The sequence below is a fragment of the Heteronotia binoei genome, chromosome 13, assembly GCF_032191835.1.
Source record: "Heteronotia binoei isolate CCM8104 ecotype False Entrance Well chromosome 13, APGP_CSIRO_Hbin_v1, whole genome shotgun sequence".
Classification (NCBI taxonomy): Eukaryota; Metazoa; Chordata; class Lepidosauria; order Squamata; family Gekkonidae; genus Heteronotia; species Heteronotia binoei.
Genome location: NC_083235.1, coordinates 15,268,857 through 15,286,472, shown reverse-complemented (window position 1 = coordinate 15,286,472; position 17,616 = coordinate 15,268,857). Strand labels below are relative to the sequence as shown.

Sequence of the window (17,616 nt, the reverse complement as noted above, 5' to 3'; positions counted from 1 at the left end):
ATTTTTAACAACGTTCCTGCCTGTTCTTATTATAAAACTGGTTTAATGCATTCAGTAGTCTCATCTACTTTCTGGGTAATTGGGACTGTGGGCTGAAAGATAAGGACTACTCCGGCAATTTATGTCAGGAGCTTTACATGCAAGCCTTAGATACAGTCATCCATCAAGAGGAATTTGCTCAACCCACACAAAGGCTTCACATTTAGGTTAGGTGCAGAAGGGAATTAAAACGTGAAGCATTCTAACCTAATGCATTAAGGGTCTGTGGCAGAGTAATAACACTTTAGAAAGGTACTGTCAGCAAGCAAAACAGCAACAACGATTTCCCTAGGAAAGACACCAGAAAACAGAGTCCCTAATAATACAGACTGTATAAACACGCATCTTTCAGCCTCTAGCGTAGACCAGGGGTCCATTTAGACCAGGGGTCCCCAAAATAGTGCCCATAGGCAAAATGGAGCCTGCTTACACCTTTCCTGGTGTCTGCCAAGTGTTTTTAGAAAATGGGTGAGGCCAGGTGGGGCTTTTGCCCTTAAAGTTTTCTGATAAACCATCAGAGATTTGATTGGCTGTGCAGATTTTTTAAAATGTTACTTCAGCAGCAGCTACCACCACTGCATTGACTGAAGGGAAGCTGCGGCAGCCATTTTGTGGCTGGCTCAGTCTCCTGAGGCACCTATGTTGGCAACAGCCATTTTGTGGCTGCGCCCACCACACAGAATTCCAAAGGCACATGCGACTCCAGAAGGTTGGGGACCCCTAATTTAGACAAACACGTGATGTGTGTTTCCTGCTGCTTTGTACACTACATAAAGCACACTACATGTGCTTTGTACACTACATAAAGCACACTACATGTGCTTTGTACACTACATAAAGCTGCCTGCCCCATAGCTTACTTTCAGTCACAAAGCAAAGATCCTTGTGCTGCTCCAGCCTGTCAAAGGAATATTTCAAAAATCTGCAGAAGTAATCAAATCTCCACCAGCTGCCTAGAAGCCATTGGCAAAAGCCCTCCTTGGCCCCATCCACTTTTAAAAAACACTTGGTGGGCACCACATTGGGGACCCCTGTCCTAGAGGGAGTCCCGGGCAAGGTGGTTAACTTATTCAGGGCTTTTTTTTATAGAAAAGACCAGCAGGAACTTATTTGCATATTACACATCTGACACCAAGCCAGCCAGAACTGTGTTCCTGTGTTTTCCTGCTCAAAAAAAAAGCCCTGAACTTATTCATTTATTTCATATGTCGCTAGCTACCTGAGCCCACCATGGGATGGGGGCAAGATATACATGCAATTAATTGAATAGCACTCTGCTATTCTCTCTGACGGGGGCCCAAAGCGCCTGATGTTGCTCTCTTCTTCTCCATTTTATCTTCACAACTCTGTGAGGTAGTTTAGGCTGAGTGGGTGACTTGCACTCTCAAATACAATTCCTTGTCAAGGGTAATTCATGCTGACCGGCAGACCCAAACACCAATCGGTTTACCAATCGGGGAAGCCTTTTTCTGCCAAGGGCCATTCAGATATTTATAACGTCATTCGTGGGCCATACAAAATAATCAACTTAAAAAATGGTGCTCCGCTGAGGGAGAACGATTCAGGCCGGCAAAATCAATGCAAATAATTGTTTTTCTATTTGAAGTCATGTGGGGAGAGCCTAATTTGGTACACACACACCTGGCCCGCCGTCCTAGGCAAATGCTGTCCAGGGCTTTTTTTGTAGAAAAAGTCCAGCAGGAACTCATTAGCATATTAAGACCACATCCCGGCCTAATGTTAGCATATCAGGTCACACGCTCATTAGCGTATTAGGCCACACCATCTGGGATCATGAAGTGCAAATTGAACTGGTGGTAGCTGGCTCCCATCCCCCATTCCTGCCAGCCAGCCCTCCCTCCCTTCATGCGGCAACTGCTGCTGCTCCCAGCAGACCTTTAAAGGCACCCACAGACCCCAGCAGCAGTCCTTCACAATGCGCACAACTCAGGCTCCACAGAGAGAGGAGGGGGGATAAAGAAATGGGGCGAAGAAAGGGAAATAAAGGGGAGAAGAAATTGAAAGAAAGGAAAGCAAGAAAGGGGGTGAACAAAGGGAAATAAATAAATGTGGGGGAGAAATGAAAAGAAGGAAATAAATGGGGAGAAGAAAGAGTAATAAAAGAAAATAAAGAAAGTGGGGAAGAAAGAAAGGGGAATTAAGGGAAACAAAGAAATGGGGGGAAGAAATAGAAAGGGAAATTAAAAAATGAGGGGAAAAGTACCTGAACTGTGACAGTGACTTTTCCAGGCCTTGCAGCAATTGTGGCTGGCTGGCCAGGCCCCAGGGAGGCAGCTGTGCAGCTCAACTGGGCCCCGCAACCCCTGCTGGGCCCCCAGGGAGGCCACTGCACAGCACAGCTGGACCCCACGATCCTCACTGGCCAGCCAGGCCCCAGGGAGGCCACCACGTGGCTCAGCTTGGCCCAGTAATCCCTGAGGGCCGGACCAAGTGATCTCAAGGGCCGTATATGGCCCTCGGGATGGACGCTCCCCACCCCTGCCTAACACCATTGCCTGCAGCAGGCGGCGGGAAGGGGGTGTCCTTGCCTCCAACTGCCCCATCTCTCTGTCCTGCAGGCTGGATGGCTTATAAGACGCCGGAAGTGGGTGGGTGGGGATGTGCAACCTAAGAAGCCTCCTCCCCCTTGCAACAGCAGCTCTGTGCAAAAAGTAAATCCCTTCCCCACTTCTGAGTCCGGGCTTTTTTTGAGCAGGAACGCAAAGGAATGCAGTTCCAGCCGGCTTGGCATTGGGGTGTGTGGCCTCATATGCAAATGAGTTCCTGCTGGGCTATAAAAAAAAGCCCTGCCTGAGGTTGTTCCTTCCTTTGCAGCTCAGCTCATGAACAACGTTCCCTCTGAGCTGTGGAGTCTTGTGAGCAAAAATTCTACTTTATGAGCTACTGCCGTTAGTTGTGAGCTACTGCAAAAATTAGTTTCCTCTAGGGGCATTTTCCCTGCGCTAAAACAAAAATGTGTCGGCTGGAGGCTAAAATACTGTGAGCTAGCTCACACTAACTCAGCTTAGAGGGAGCACTGCTCATGAGCTGCTCTGACAGACTTCTGCCCAACACATCCATCGTACTCAGGGGCTTGCCTGTCCATCCATAGTATGTGAAGGCAAGCTTGAGAAGGTGCAGAAGCTTACTGAAATGAGGGAGTTGGCAACTCTCCCTCCCCCCACCCCCCACAAATTGAACATATGAAGCTGCCTTATACTGAATCAGACCCTGGGTCCATCAAAGTCAGTATTGTCTACTCAGACTGGCAGCGGCTCTCCAGGGTCTCAAGCTGAGGTTTTTCACACCTACTTGCCTGGACCCTTTTTAGTTGGAGATGCCAGGAACTGAACCTAGGACCTTCTGCTTACCAAGCAGATGCTCTACCACTAAGCCACCGTCCCTCCCTAAAGTTCCATACCGGACAGCTGAGATTAGTAGAAAGCAGTGGGCCAAGAACCGACCTCTTCCGATCAAATCCTAATGAAATAAAGAGCCACAGAGCAGAGAACGCTAAGCAGACGAGGGGGACTGCCAACTCTCTTGTTCCAGCGAGGCTCCCATGCCTTGCCAGGATGCACAAGAGCAGGTACTGCCTGGCAAGCAACTTGCAACAGTGCCAGGTTAGAATCCAGCACATTGGCAAAGCAGCATAGCCAAACGTCCCCCTGGAGGGTTAGTAGACAACTGGCCTGGCACTGCTGTCCCTGTTGGAGGACTGCCTGTAAAGTGCCCCCAGTAATGGCTGATGCTCCAGGGTAGTAGCAGATGGGTGACTATGATTTCTGGTGCAATTGTCAGGCTCTGTGCATTCTGGTGTTTTATCTCCTCTCTTCTGCAGACCAAGCATAGGATACTAAGAGAACTGCAAAGTTCTCCTTCCCCTTTTCACTGTCATGTCAAAAATATCTGTCTCTGCTGTTCCTTGTAGTTCTAACTGCCAGTTCCATTAGAAGAAATTATTTACGGTACATTCTCACAGGGACTCAAGTAGAGTTGCCGATCACCAAGTGCTCCAGGGTCATTAGAAAGGGGGGGGGAGGGAAATGTCTGCTGAGCACTCTATTATTCCCTATGGAGACTGATTCCCATAGGATATAATGGAGAACTGATCCATGGGTATCTGGGGCTCCACAGAGAATTGAAGCAGAGCATTAAGCAGTACAGAAATTACACAATAGGATCCTACTTACAATAAGCTACACGTGGCAGTACAGACAGCAGACTCAAGTAAATTTGTGAACTATTTTGTGCACCGCAACCTTAGTACCTGCACAGAAATGTCAAACAGTACAGTTTTGCATTGCTTGCAGCGGAGCTTTCCTGGCCTCCTGGGGAAAGCGGGAGCCGCAACAGAGAAAGCACGTGCAGGCCTGTAGCCAGGATTTTTAATTTGGTGAGGCCGCAGGCAGGATTTTTTGGTGGGGGGGGGACTATCATTGTCAGTTCTCAAAATATCCTCGAAATGCCTCTTAAAAAAATGGCGTTATCCCTTTTATTACCACATAGAGTTGCCAAGTCCAATTCAAGAAATATCTGGGGACTTTGGGGGTGGAGCCAGGAGCAAGGGTGTGACAAGCATAATTGGGAGTTCTGGCCATCACATTTAAATGCTTTCTTTCCATATGAAATAATGAAGGATAGGGGCACCTTCTTTGGGGGCTCATAGAATTGGACCCCCTGGTCCAATCTTTTTGAAACTGGGGAGGTATTTTGGGGAGAGACACTGGCTGCTATACTGAAAATCTGTTGCCTCTACCTCAAAAAACAGCCCCACCCCAGAGCCCCAGATACCTACAGATCAATTCTCCAGTTTTTCCTATGGGAATAAGTCTCCATAAGGAATAATACAGTGCCCAGCAGACATTTCCCTCCCCTCCCCCCACTTTCTGATGACCCTGAAGCGTGGGGAGGACCTCCAAACCGGGGGATCCCTTGTCCCCACCTGGGGATTGGCAACCCTATTGCTACAAAATTGTTCAGGAGCGTTCATCTCCCCCTGTACTTTTTATCAGGCTGGATGGTAAGGGGAGGGAGGGGAGAGAAAGAAAGGAGTTAAGGCCTCTTTCACAGGCAATACAGTTTTTATTGCGTTTGTTCCATGAATTGCAGCAAAAATTGTTACAAGCTGAATGAATAATCCAAAGAATTGTCAACAGTTCTGGTATAATATTTTGCCATTATTCTAATATTATGCTCCACAACTGTTTTTTTTTTTTTAATCTTTCCATCGTTTTCCACTTTCCTCCGTATAACCAAACACTTTCTAGGTGTTTGGAACTTTCTAGGGAGCCTTCCCTTCATTCTTTTCCATATTCTTCAACTAAAGCAGTCCAGCGTATCAACTCCATAGTAGTAAATAATTTTAAAATATCTTCATACTTGTTAAGGCGTCTTGAGCAGGGGGGCGGCGAGCAATTGGAGACTGATTCCTCCCTTCCCCCTCAGTTTCGCGGGCAAACCCCATAATCTGAAAAGGAAAAATTAACCGTCCCCCCCCCCCCCCCCGTCAGTTACAAACTTTACCCGGGCGCCTAATAACCCCGAGACACGCGTTTCCAAAAGACCTGTTTAAAAACGAAAGGCACTAAATACCCACGTGTCACTTCTCGTTTCTATCAAGATCTTCATTTTCTCAAACTCTTTCCCCGGGGAAGGGGATCTATCCCATCATCAGCTTCTCCCAGGAAACAAAAGAAGCGTTGCAGGTACAGTTGATTTATTTCAAAGTACTGAAATAAATCAAAGTGCAAGATGGGGTCTCCTTCCTTGGAGGTTTTGCAACAGGCTAGATGGCCCTCTGATAGCAATGAGGATCCTGTGAATTTAGGGGAAGATATGCTGGGAAAGACAGAAGGCAAAAGAAGGAGAGGGCAAAAGATGAGATGGCTGGACAGCTTTACTGATGTAACAAACACGAATTTGAGCAGACTTCGGAGGATGGTGGAAGACAGGAGGGCTTGGCGTGACTTTGTCCATGGGGTCGCAAAGAGTCGGACTCGACTGTGCGGCTGAACAACAACAAATTTGTGAGTTTCCCGCATTGTGCAAGGAGGTTGGAGGACTAGATGATCCTGGAGATCGTTTCCAAATCTTATGATTCTACTGCAACGAAAAGGCGACTCCAACTCGACCAATGTCATTTAAAAAAAAAATTTGAATGCTATGTTATAGCATTGAATTGAATTTTAAAAAATGGAAAGCTATGCTTTTTGCTTCCCACGTGGGTTTCTAAAAGGGAACCGGAAGCAGATGCAGCGTGAAGCTCTCTTGTTCAACCTCTTCTAGGGAACAGGGCGGTTGCGCAAGACAAGCAAGACCCCCGGATGACGCACTCGGGAGTCTTTTTGGAGAAAGTCAGTTGAATCAAAGCCCGGATGGTAACTTTTTTTTTTTTGTTCTTTTCCCCAGTCTCAGTTACAACCGTTGGCCGCCAACCACCCCTGGACGCATGCGTAGCATAAAAAGAGGGCGGAGTAACGGTCGCGTGACCAGCATTAGTGGGCGGTCCCCTATATAAGCGTCGCGCGGGTGGCGCCTCGGCCCGCATTTCCAGCAGCTCCAGCTTGGTAAGCGTCATCTGGTGAGTTGGGAAGGAAATAATCGTAAAGCCTTTTTTTACACCCCCCCGCCCCTTCTGGGTATGTTTGTTATCCCTTTCAGGAGTAAAGAAAACGTGTTTTTTAGCTGTGGTCTCGGCGGTAGCGACCGTTAGTGAAAGTGACGTCGTAAGAAAAAGAACAGGGAAGGGGGAGCGTGGGTGGCCCAGCGCGGTGGTTCGAGAGCGCATGCGCGACGGGAGCGGCCCGCGAGGACGCTAACGGCTGTGCGCATGCGGCTTAGCGCGGGAACGCTGTTTCTAGCACTGAGGAAGGCAATGGTGTGGGTTTTTTTTTTTTTCGGGCGGGGGCTGCACAGGGCTCGGCGGGCTGCTCCTAAGTCGAGGGGCTGAAAAACCAAAAGTCGAGTGTTTCCTCCGGGTTGGTGGGAAACGCGTCGCCCCCTGGGCCGTGCCTCGGCCGCCATCTTGGGTTCTCTACAGACGCTGCTCGGCTGAGCGCTCGGGGTGAACAAGATGGCGCTCGAGGCGGGGAAATGGAGGCGGCCTCGCTCGTCGACGAAGCCGGATTTCTGCGAGGCCACAGACGCGCTTTCTCCCCTCTCCGTGCAGGAAATCGGACTTCCTTATTGTGATAAGAAGGCGCGGAGGCGTGAATGCCCCCCCCCCCCGGCACGCAGTATAAAGGTGGCCAAACTTGCTTAACAAAAGAGCCACATAGAATAAAAGTCAGATGCCTGAGAGCCACAAGACAGAAACATCAGATGTCTGAGGGCCGAAATACAAGAATAACATCTGTCTGAGAGGCACAGGACACTGTCAGATGAAGGAAGGAAGGAAAAATAGATGGCGAGGGAGAAGGCAGGGAGAGGTGGAAAGAAAGCAATTTTAAATGCATTCTCCAAGCTGCCAGCTAACAGGGCAGTGGGGACTTTAAGAGCCATACAATATGTGTGAAAGAGCCACGTGGCTCCCGAGCCACAGTTTGGACACCCTTGATATAGAATAAACATCAGACGTTTGAGAGCTGCAAGTTAGGAAGGAAGGCATAAGGTTGCCAGCCTCCAGGTGGGGCCTGGAGATCTCATACTTTTACAACTGATCTCCAGCTGGCAGAGATCAGCTCCCCTGGAGAAAATGGCTGCTTTGAATGGTGGACTCTGGCATTATACCACGTTGAGGCCCCTCCCTTCCCTCAAACCCTACTGTCTCCCAGCTTCACTCCCAAAGGTTTCCAGGTATTTTCCAACACAGATCTTTCAACCCCCTAGGAAGGGAGAAAAATAGATGAGAGATGTTTAAAGAAAGCAACTTTAATTTAAAATGTATTCTTCAAGCTAGCCAATGGAGCAGTGAGGGCCTTGAGAGCCATGCAAGATGTGTGAAGGAGTCACATGGGACTCCTGAGCCACAGTTTAGCCACCCCTTTAGTAGCTGTGGGAAGTGAGACATAATTGATCTTCCTAACGTGACAGGCGGAAGTGGAGGTTGAAGGCCCAGCCCTCAGTCCCTATGTAGCTCAGTGGAGTCTAGGGTTGCTCACACCACATTGGGAAATTCCTGTGGAGGGAAAGTTCAGGAGGCGTACAATGCTGCAGATCTCCAAAGCAGCCAGTTTCTCCAAGGGAGGTGATCTCTGTCACTGTGAGATCAGTTGCATCCCAGGTGATTACCAGGCTAGGCCACACTTGGGGGTTTGCAGCCCACTGCTGGACTGATGCTCCAGGTGACCCCTGAGGTGGCTTAAAACAAGATGAGAGCTCTAGAAGTAAAAGTTAGGCGTGCAGTTTACATTTATAGATGCCAGCTTGCACACTGGGTTATTTAGTGTGCTTCACTTTTCCATTCTGCCAAGGAGCTCTGGACCAGGTTTGAGGTAGGTTAGGTTTAGGTTGATGAGAAGAAGGGCTAACCTGTGGACTCCTTGCAATTTTTATGGTGAGTGGAGGTTTGAACTTGGGTACTAGTCAGGTGCTAGTTGCTATATAAGCTATAATCACAATTTGCTGTAGTGCTGGCTTTTTCTAGCTCTTTTCTAGGTTTTTAAAGAAAAATTAGCAACCCTTTCCTCATACTTTTTTTTAGTGACTCAAAACAGAATGTAGACATATTTCTTCAGACAGGGTTAAAAGTAGGATTATATTGTAGAAAAAATGGGTCCCAATGCCTTGATGAGGCTTGGAAGCCAATGTGGCTGCTGTTCCTGCCACGTAGCTGCTGCTTCCGCCAGATGTGCTTTTGTAGGGTTACACAAAATAGTCTTATTTTTGCTTGATGTGACCTGAGTTTCTACTGAGTGTAATCTTGTAAAACCATGTTGCTTTGCTTGCCACTGAATCAGAAGTATTGTAATATGGCCAGCTGTAGAGAACAGAGGATTTGGGCGGTGGGGACAGATGCACAAAGAAATGTGTTGTATGGTGTTCATATCTAGACTTTCAGTCATCTTGTACATAAGTAAGGAGCATGTGGCTCTTATGCTTAGCTGAAAAGATCAACCAACATTTGTTTTTCTAGCGCATATTTTTGTGTGTGTTGTTCTGTAGACACCTCTTCACCATCATGTCTTCTGAAGAAGGAAAGCTGTTTGTTGGGGGGTTGAACTTTGACACTGATGAACAAGGTCTGGAGCAGCATTTCAGCTCTTTTGGTCCTATTTCTGAAGGTAAGAATATTCTGTGTGGATGTTGAGATTAATTCAAAGACATTTTCATTCTATTGACTCTCAAAAGTTTATACCTTGAGAAATTTTGTTGGTTTCTAAAGTGCTACTTAACTCTAATCCAGCTCTTCTACAAATGATTTTTGTAACTTTCTGTTTTGTGGTTCTAGTTGTAGTGATCAAGGACAAAGAAACACAGAGATCAAGAGGGTTTGGCTTTATCACCTTTTCCAATCCTGAGCATGCGTCAGATGCCATGAGAGCCATGAATGGGGAGGTAAGGATGGCTTAAATTTCGTATTGGTTTAGGAGTGGTGAAAATGCTTCAAGCTTGTCCGTATACTTGTGCTTTTATGACTGATTAGCTGTTATTTTTAAAATCTTGGATCAAGCAGTAATTCATGAGAAGCTGCTTAAAGTACAGCTGGCTAATCTAATCTGTTTTAGAAGAGACAGATGTACCTGTTGGACAAGGTGTTTCCTAAATGGCCTAAAAATTATTTTTCTTTCAAAAAAAAAGCAAAAAACTCCAAATCCAGTGACAATTAAAAAAAATAAAGTAGGGATGAAAATATAATAGTGGTGGCAGATTCTATTAAATAGCGGTGGAAGCTTCTATTAAAGTTCTCAAATATCTAAAAACCATATGCAGTTGCTGTATATATGCCATGCATTCAAATATTGATAAAGTTCTGAGTTTCTCAGTCCATTGATATGCTGAGGTGGGCATTTGTGTAATGTAACAAGGCTGATAAAGTACAGCAGCATTCTCAAAAATCAGTGGATCTTCTAACACAAAAGTGATATGAGCAAAGACTTCCAGAAGAACTAAAATACCAGATATGCCGAAAGCATACGTTTAGAAGTCACGTTCTGTGAGTTAGACACTTGACTCAACATTGCTAAAGAGTTACTGTGTGTCTTGTATATCCTAAACATGATTTGAGTATGAATCTCCCTATTGGTCCAAGCCTTCCATATAAAAACATTCCCCCTTCCCCAATTTTTATGTCTGGGTTGGCCCATAATTTATAACGTGAAAGTGGATCAAATTGATGTTGAACAGCCTTTCTAAGACAGTACTTAAGTGTTCGACCTATGGACGAAATTGGATGAGTTGGTGAGTGTGCATGCATGGCTGCTGAGCTTATTTTAGTTCAGGTAGAAAGGCTTTGTTTGAAAAATAAAAGCATCAGAAAAATACCAAACTAGTTCAGAGCTTCTTTCTGTAGTCCCTCCTAACAGATGGATTACTTACTCCCTTCTCTCTTCCCCATTCTACGATGAATTAAATGTCTCACTGTTCCTGTATCAGAGATGGAAAATGCCGCCTTAGGACACTAAATTTTCCTTATGCTTCAGAAATCTCAGGTGGCCCAAGCTGTGCCCTTTCAAGCTATCCAAAAGCACTGTGGCATATGTTTAGATCTCAAAGCAGTTTTAGACTTGCTATGAATTTTGATGTGCAGCAACTGGAATGTTTAAATCTAGAATCTGGGTTTAAATCTCTGCTTGATCCATAACATTTTGCCTAAGATCTCCCATCTGGCCTGATCTGCAAGGTGGAAGTGAGGCTACCAGTATGATTATATGCATGCTTACTCAAAAACAAGGTACTAAATTTGGCATTCCTTCAACTTTTAATCCACTTGTGGCCAAATTGCAGGTGCAGGTATAGTTGATCAGTTCAGGGGTTGCATAGGTGTAATCTAGAGTTAATAACCCAGCCCAGGTCCATTCATTGCAGTTGAAGATGGCAGGAGGCTTGGCAAGTCAATCTCCCATGATATCTAGAAAGCCCTCATTAAAACGTTTTCGTGTGTGTGATTAGTCTGTAGATGGGCGCCAGATCAGAGTTGACCATGCAGGGAAATCTTCACGTGGATCCAGAGGTGGTTATTTTGGCGGAAGGGGCCGAGGCCGTGGCTATTCCAGAGGTGAGCATGAAGAAGGGTGGTGGCCGTTGTTGACTGGCTCTGGATTAATCGAGGGAAGGGTTGATTCCATTGGTGGCTGCTCACCAGTCAATCATCTTCATCTTGTAGGTGGTGGAGACAGAAGCTATGGTGGTCGCTACGACAGCAGAAGTGGAGGTTATAGTAGTTCCCGGGATTACGGCAGGTAATTGTGACAATGAGCTCTGTTTCAGAGTTTTGACTTTCACTGAGCAAGTGCAAAACACATACCCTTTGTTTTCAGAAGTCAGGGAGGCTATGACCGCTACTCTTCAGGAGGCTCTTACAGAGACAGCTACGACAACTGAGGTAGGTAGCTCTGGGAAAGGGATTGCAAATTTCCTACTTGTCCAAAACACCTGTAACGTGCAGTGTTCCAACTTGCAACAGGTAGTGGCTGTAGTAGTAGCTCACTACTGGGTAGCTAAGCTCAAAAGAAGGATTTTGAGCACCTGCCGTTGACTCAGTCTAAACATTGCAGGCATCAGTTCAGATTACCGATACGTTAACTTAAATGCATGTTGGACCTTAAGAACTGTTAACTTCAAAATTGTACAGCCCAGCTACGGAGTGCTAATTTGGGGGAGGGCCTTGAGATTCCTAGCCTCACTAATCTTTTAAAAAAGTCTAGGCATGGTGAAAATGCTGCAAACATGTCCATATGCTTGTGCCTTTATGATTGTACCTGCTTCTTGTCCTCAGCTCACACCGAGTAAAAATCCTTCCTGAATCAAGATCGTCCTTCCAATGGCCGTATTTATAAAGATTTTTGGAGCTTCGCTGAATCTTTAGTTACCTACTTGTATCTTCCCCTATATAGCTTTTTGTCACATGCAGCCCGAAAGCTTCCTCTACAAGATGGCCTGTTTAGACTTTGCTCAAGAATTTCTTTTTTTCAAGAGTGGTTTTAAAGCATTTTTGAAATCTGGTTTTATTTGTCTTTCTCAGCCTGAAGTTTTCTTTTAACTTGACTTAAATGGGGCCCTTAAGAGTACCGGAAGCTGAGCAAAAATTACTTCTGAAAAAGTGCGATGCACTTTTTGGAGTTTAACTCTTAGCATCACAAGGGAGGGTGACAGGCAAGCCACTTTGGTGTTACTGAAAGGGTTAAATGGTTCGCATTGATCACAATAAAGTCTGTTTTACTGTATAGTAAACCTAGGACTCTGACGCTTTGAGAGGTTCTTGAAAATGTTTGTTTATATTGTCCTTTTTTTACTGGAAGACGCGTGCATAATTCCATTGACATTGTATTTTGAAGTGGATAAGGAAGTTCCTGTACTGAGTTTTTGGCTTTACGAAGCCCATTAAAATCCCATCTGAAACAATTCTCTGCTCGTGACGTTTGACATCGCATTGCACCGCACAACTTAGATAGCTGAGGGGCAAGTAAGCTAAAAATGTGTTTCGCCTCATCTAGAGAATGCCCAAAGTTGGTTAACAGGTAATGATAGATTCCCAAGAATTCCCAATTCCCAAGAAACTGATAGGAATGAAAACTGTAATACTGTGCAACACAAGGCAGAACAAATGGAGAAATCTGCCTGTTCTTTCAGGGGTGGGCAACGGTAGCTCTCCAGATGTTTTTCCCCTACAACTCCCATTAACCCCAGCCAGCATGGCCAATGGCTGGGGCTGATGGGAGTTGTAGGCAAAAACATCTGGAGAGCTACCACTGGCTCCCCTTGCTGTATGGCCTAATGCTATACACTGTAATGTTGGTGATCCTATTGTATCTGAGTAACCTTACATCAAACCACTCTTAAGGCCCACATGGATACATACAGGCAAAGATTCTCTCCCCTCCCCCCCCCCCCTTGTGCATTTGCCAGCATTTGATTCCCTGGAATGTTGGGAGGCTTATCTACACCACAGTGCAGTCCTGGGGAATTGGTTTTATCTCTTAAGTGGGTAGTGGCTAAAAACAAGGTGGTGGTGGTGGTTGTCTTGCAAGCACTGATTCCCAGTGGAATTCCTCAAGACATTGGTGGCTGAAGATCTTGAGTGTCCTGGTTTGGCCTTCAAATAGTAACTTTTAACTGGCTTGCTTTTTTGAAGGTTCATCACTATTTTTCTGGTTTGGGAGTTGGTGCTACAGAGGGAAATAAGAATGTGGGGTGCTCAGCACAAATGTGTACAGTGGTAAAACACCCTGTGCTCTGTCATAATACCTGGCCCTTTTAAGGGTTCAAACAATGAGTCCAGTTAACACGTGGTGGTGTCCCTTGCTGCAATTGTAATACTGCTGTATTGCTGTTGCTAGGGTGAACCCGGGAAGGAAGGTGCCCTCTTGGTTTATGCAAATGCTTCCTAAAGTTGGATGGCATGTCCTATTTGGTTTGGAGAAACTCAGCTTTGGCAGATGAGCTGTTAGAGAAGGAAGCTCTCAACATCTGGGGACTTGAGGCTTCAGGGTTGAGGTGGAACTGGTGTTGGTGTGCCTAGATGGGCCTACCTGTAGTTAGCTCTGTCCTGTTCTTACACTGTGAGAATTCTCTGCTAGCGTGTGGAAGCCAGTGTTCCTTGGAGACCCCCGAAGTGTGTTGTGCCTCCTTCAGTGCGATCCATGTGAGACGAAAGCTGCTCTTGGCTAGTTCATTTGTGGAAATAGTCCTGTATTTCGAGGTAACTCTTTTGCTCATGTCTGCATCTTCTCTCCCACAGAGCTCCATTCTTATGGCCACAGCAAACCACTGGTTCTTACTGCTTTTTGACAAACTCACTGGGCTAATCCTGGGGTCTTTACAGACCCCCTGGAGAACTTGGTCTGAATCTGCAATTTTATCCTGGGGGAGGGCCTGGCTGGCTGCTGTGATTGATATCTGCTTTCCAAAAATGGGGAAATGCAACCAACCAAACAATACTTGGATTCATCCAGCTGTCTTGTCCAAGACTTTATAATAGTGCCTTATGCAGAACTTGGACTGTTGAGAAGGTTTCTCTCAGCACAGCATACTTTGGGTATGGGAGGCTTTTGTTCCCACTTGCCAATTTTTCCACTGGTATGTGGTTTTAGATGATCTAAATGAGGGAGAAAAATTGACCACATTAACTTGGGGGAATCTCCTCAGGACTAGGTGAACAGCATCACCTAGCCCTGGAGTATCCTGTCAGACCTATAATCTATGAAATGAAGTGAGTTTTTGAATGAGCTTGAGTTAGTGACACTGACCTGTTTTTGGCAGGTGAGAAGAGAGAAGGGTGTTATGCCATTCTGCGGTGAAGTACTGGAATGGGAATGAAACCGCTTCTCCAGCTCTTGAATCCATGCTATGAAGTAAGTGGTTTCCTTTGATAATTGTTCTTACTGCAGTTGTGTCATCTAGTTCAGGGGTCCCCAACCCATAGACCAGGACTGGTCCATGGCCTGTTAGCAGCCGGGATGTGAGTTGTATAATTATTCTATATTACAATGCAGTAATAAGACAACAACATTGGGTTTATATCCAGTCCTCCACTCCCCCACAACAGACACAGTGAGGTAGGTGGGGCTGAGAGGGCTCTCCCAGAAGCTGCCCTTTCAAGGACAACTGCGAGAGTTATGGCTGACCCAAGGCCATTCCAGCAGCTGCAAGTGGAGGAGTGGGGAATCAAACCTTGTTCTCCCAGATAAGAGTCTGCACACTTAACCACCATGCCAAATTAATAGAAACAGTGCATTATTGTATCATCTGAAACCATCCCACCCCCGGTCCATGGAAAAATTGTCTTTCACAAAACAGGTCCCTGGTGCCAAAAAGGTTGGGGGGGGACCACTGAAAACAGAAAAGAATCTCATGGTGGGCAAGGGCCTGACTGCAAATAGATTAGCTTCCTGAGTGCACAAACACTGTATAGCTGGACTTAATGGCCTTGTGTTGAGAAATATCAATGGCAGATAACTCAGCTGCGACTCGATGGCATTTTCCACCACCATCGTGATGTAGTGGTTAGGATGTAACTGGGTATGGGGGAGAACAAGGTTCAAATCCCACCAGCTGTGGAACTCTGGTTTGCCAAAGGCGTGGGTCTGTAGTCTTTTTCAACCTGATCAATTTCATGGGGGGGGGGGGGTGTTAGAATAAAATGGAAGTGAGGGCCATGTATGGAGCCTTGGGAGAAAGGGCAGGAAAATGATGCATTAAATTATTTTGTGGGTGATGCTGCTGTTCTAATACCAAGACTGCTTTCTGGCAGAGCATACATCACAGAAGCAACTCCTTTAAAATTGTTCCTTAAATAAGCAGCGCTGAAGTCATCCTAGTTTGTCTAAAATTAGAAACCATTGTGTGCTGTTTACAGCTGCGTGCCTGTATCTGCAGGCTGCTGCTGTGCGTACTCCCCAACAGTGATTTTTTTTTTCAGGGCTGCTTATAGCTGCTAGCATGGTCTTTAAGAGAAGGAAGCTCTGGAGACATCAGCTCAGTTGGCTGAACAGGTTTGTTGTAGTGCTCACATCAAAGAACTAGCTTACCTGGTTGGGTTGGCAGCAAATTTTTAATCCGCCTAGTTGAGTGGTCAATTTGTATTCTGCCCTTTCCCAAGATAACATCAGTTTAAAATAATTTAAAATTATACAGTTAAAACAAAACGCAACAAGCGTGCGGGTGAGCTGAGGCACTGAAATACCCATTTTTGCTTTGTTTTCAGATTGGTGCCACTTGCTGGAATGGCTGTTACCTTTACCAGGACTGATGGGAAAAGTGGGGCAAGAAGACAACAGCAGCACAGTGCTTATACAGCAGACTGCTCAAGAGAGGCTGGCTGGTGTAAACAGTGGCCCAAGTTAAACTGGGAAACGCTGACGTTGAACTTGCTTACAATTGTAAGCGCTGTTCAGTGCTTCTGGTGATTTTCAGCTCCATGTGTTCAAGAACACAAGGTAGAATTTCCAACTTCGTTTTATAAGTAAGCCGGGCTGTAGCTTTGTACAAAATCTCAGCTTAAAATTGGCTGCCGAGGAAGAATACTAACATATAACATCTTTAACAAGCAGCCAAATGAACTGCAAAATACAATACTAATTTTTAAATCCGTTTCTCCTGTGGTATTTTGGATTCCCAAGTTTAAGATTGTGAATAATAAAAGGATGATTTTAGTTCTGTGTTGTGGTTTTTTTGTTTCTATAGTGATAGGACCTTGTGGGTTGAAAGCATAATTTGGTTCAAGATAACTTGTTGCACTTTACAGGTCGCCAGGGATTTTTTTGTAGCAGGAACTATTTGGCATATTAGGCCACACACCCCTGATGTAGCCAATCCTCCTGGAGTTTACAGTAGGCCCTGTAAGCTCTTTGTGGACTGGCTACCAGGGTATGTGGCCTAATATGCAAAGGAGTTCCTGCTACAAAAAAAGCCCTGACAGGTCCTATGGAAGTTGCAAGGACCCTCTGATAAGCGCTGTTCCATGATGCTTGAACAAAGCTTCAGATTACTTACAACCCAGATCTCTTTGCAAAAGTGTGGAGAAAGCAGTTTGCTTGAAGATGACTGCAGATTTATAACCCGCCCTTCTCTCTGAATCAGACTCAGCAGTTTACAATCTCCTTTATCTTTTCCCCCCACAACATACACCCTGTGTAGTGGGTGGGGTTGAGAGAACTTTCACGGAAACTGCCCTTTCAAGGACAGTTCCTGTGAAAGCCATGGCTGACCGAAGATTATTCCAGCAGCTACAAGTGGAGGAGTGGGGAATCAAACCCGGTTCTCCCAGAGAAGAGTCCACATATTTAACCACGACACCAAACCGGCTCTTAATTGGGCATCACCAATCCTCTTAATGCCCTTTCTATAACATTAATATATGTACCCTGTGGGTTTGCTATTCCTTCCAAGTTTCTGAAAACCTGGATACATGTTCTCATTTGTCACCAAGCACACCAGCTCCCCAGTGTGGCTTGGAGTCTTCTAGCATACACAGCGATCCTGTGGTTTTCTTTTAACTAAAGGTGCAGAGGTTTATTTTAAGATATTTACATCTTGCCTTTCTCCAGTATCAAGGTGGCTTACAAGACATAAAAACATGAAACCAAACACACAACTTGGAACGCATTGAGTTAACTGCGGTGTCACTCCCAGAGCCAATCAGTAGTTGGGTTTTTTTGTCAAGATAATTCAGTTTTGCCAGTCTAGCAGGAGCTTTCTGTAGCTGAGATTATGCATGGACTCATAGGTAAAGGTTCATTAGATGGGAAGGTCTTGGGTTTATCAGAGCCAGTAGCTGTTCACTTTTCACTACAACCAATTTAAGCGGCTGTTATTTCCTTCCATGTATTTGTTGCAGTTTGGCCCTAGCCCTAAGAGCCCCATGGTGCAGTGTTAAAAGTTGTAGGTGCTGCAGTCCTAAGCTCTGCTCATAACCTGAGTTCGATCCCCGGCAGAAGCTGGGTTTTCAGGTAGCCAGCTCGAGGTTGACTCAGCCTT

General features: G+C 45.7%; 1 protein-coding gene and 1 long non-coding RNA gene across 4 annotated transcripts; both read left to right on the top strand.

Moving 5' to 3' along the window:
* The first annotated feature begins 9,114 nt into the window (after positions 1–9,114).
* Positions 9,115–12,543, top strand: LOC132581902 (RNA-binding protein 3-like). Of its 3 annotated transcripts, XR_009556142.1 has the most exons (6): positions 9,115–9,263; positions 9,431–9,537; positions 11,092–11,197; positions 11,306–11,387; positions 11,463–11,524; positions 11,918–12,543. XR_009556142.1 is itself a non-coding variant. In XM_060253354.1 (5 exons), the coding sequence occupies exons 1-5, from the start codon at positions 9,161–9,163 to the stop codon at positions 11,521–11,523; spliced, it is 453 nt and encodes a 150-aa protein (XP_060109337.1). In that variant the 5' UTR covers positions 9,115–9,160; the 3' UTR covers positions 11,524–12,543. The 3 variants fall into 3 exon arrangements, 2 of the variants coding, with proteins under 2 accessions (XP_060109337.1, XP_060109336.1); XM_060253354.1 differs by having other exon boundaries at positions 11,306–11,381; positions 11,463–12,543; XM_060253353.1 differs by having other exon boundaries at positions 11,306–11,381; positions 11,460–12,543.
* Positions 12,544–12,878: 335 nt separating this feature from the next.
* LOC132581904 (uncharacterized) lies at positions 12,879–16,292 on the top strand. Its single transcript, XR_009556143.1, has 2 exons — positions 12,879–14,492; positions 15,845–16,292. It is a non-coding gene; the product is annotated as an uncharacterized LOC132581904 (long non-coding RNA).
* Positions 16,293–17,616: the final 1,324 nt, after the last annotated feature.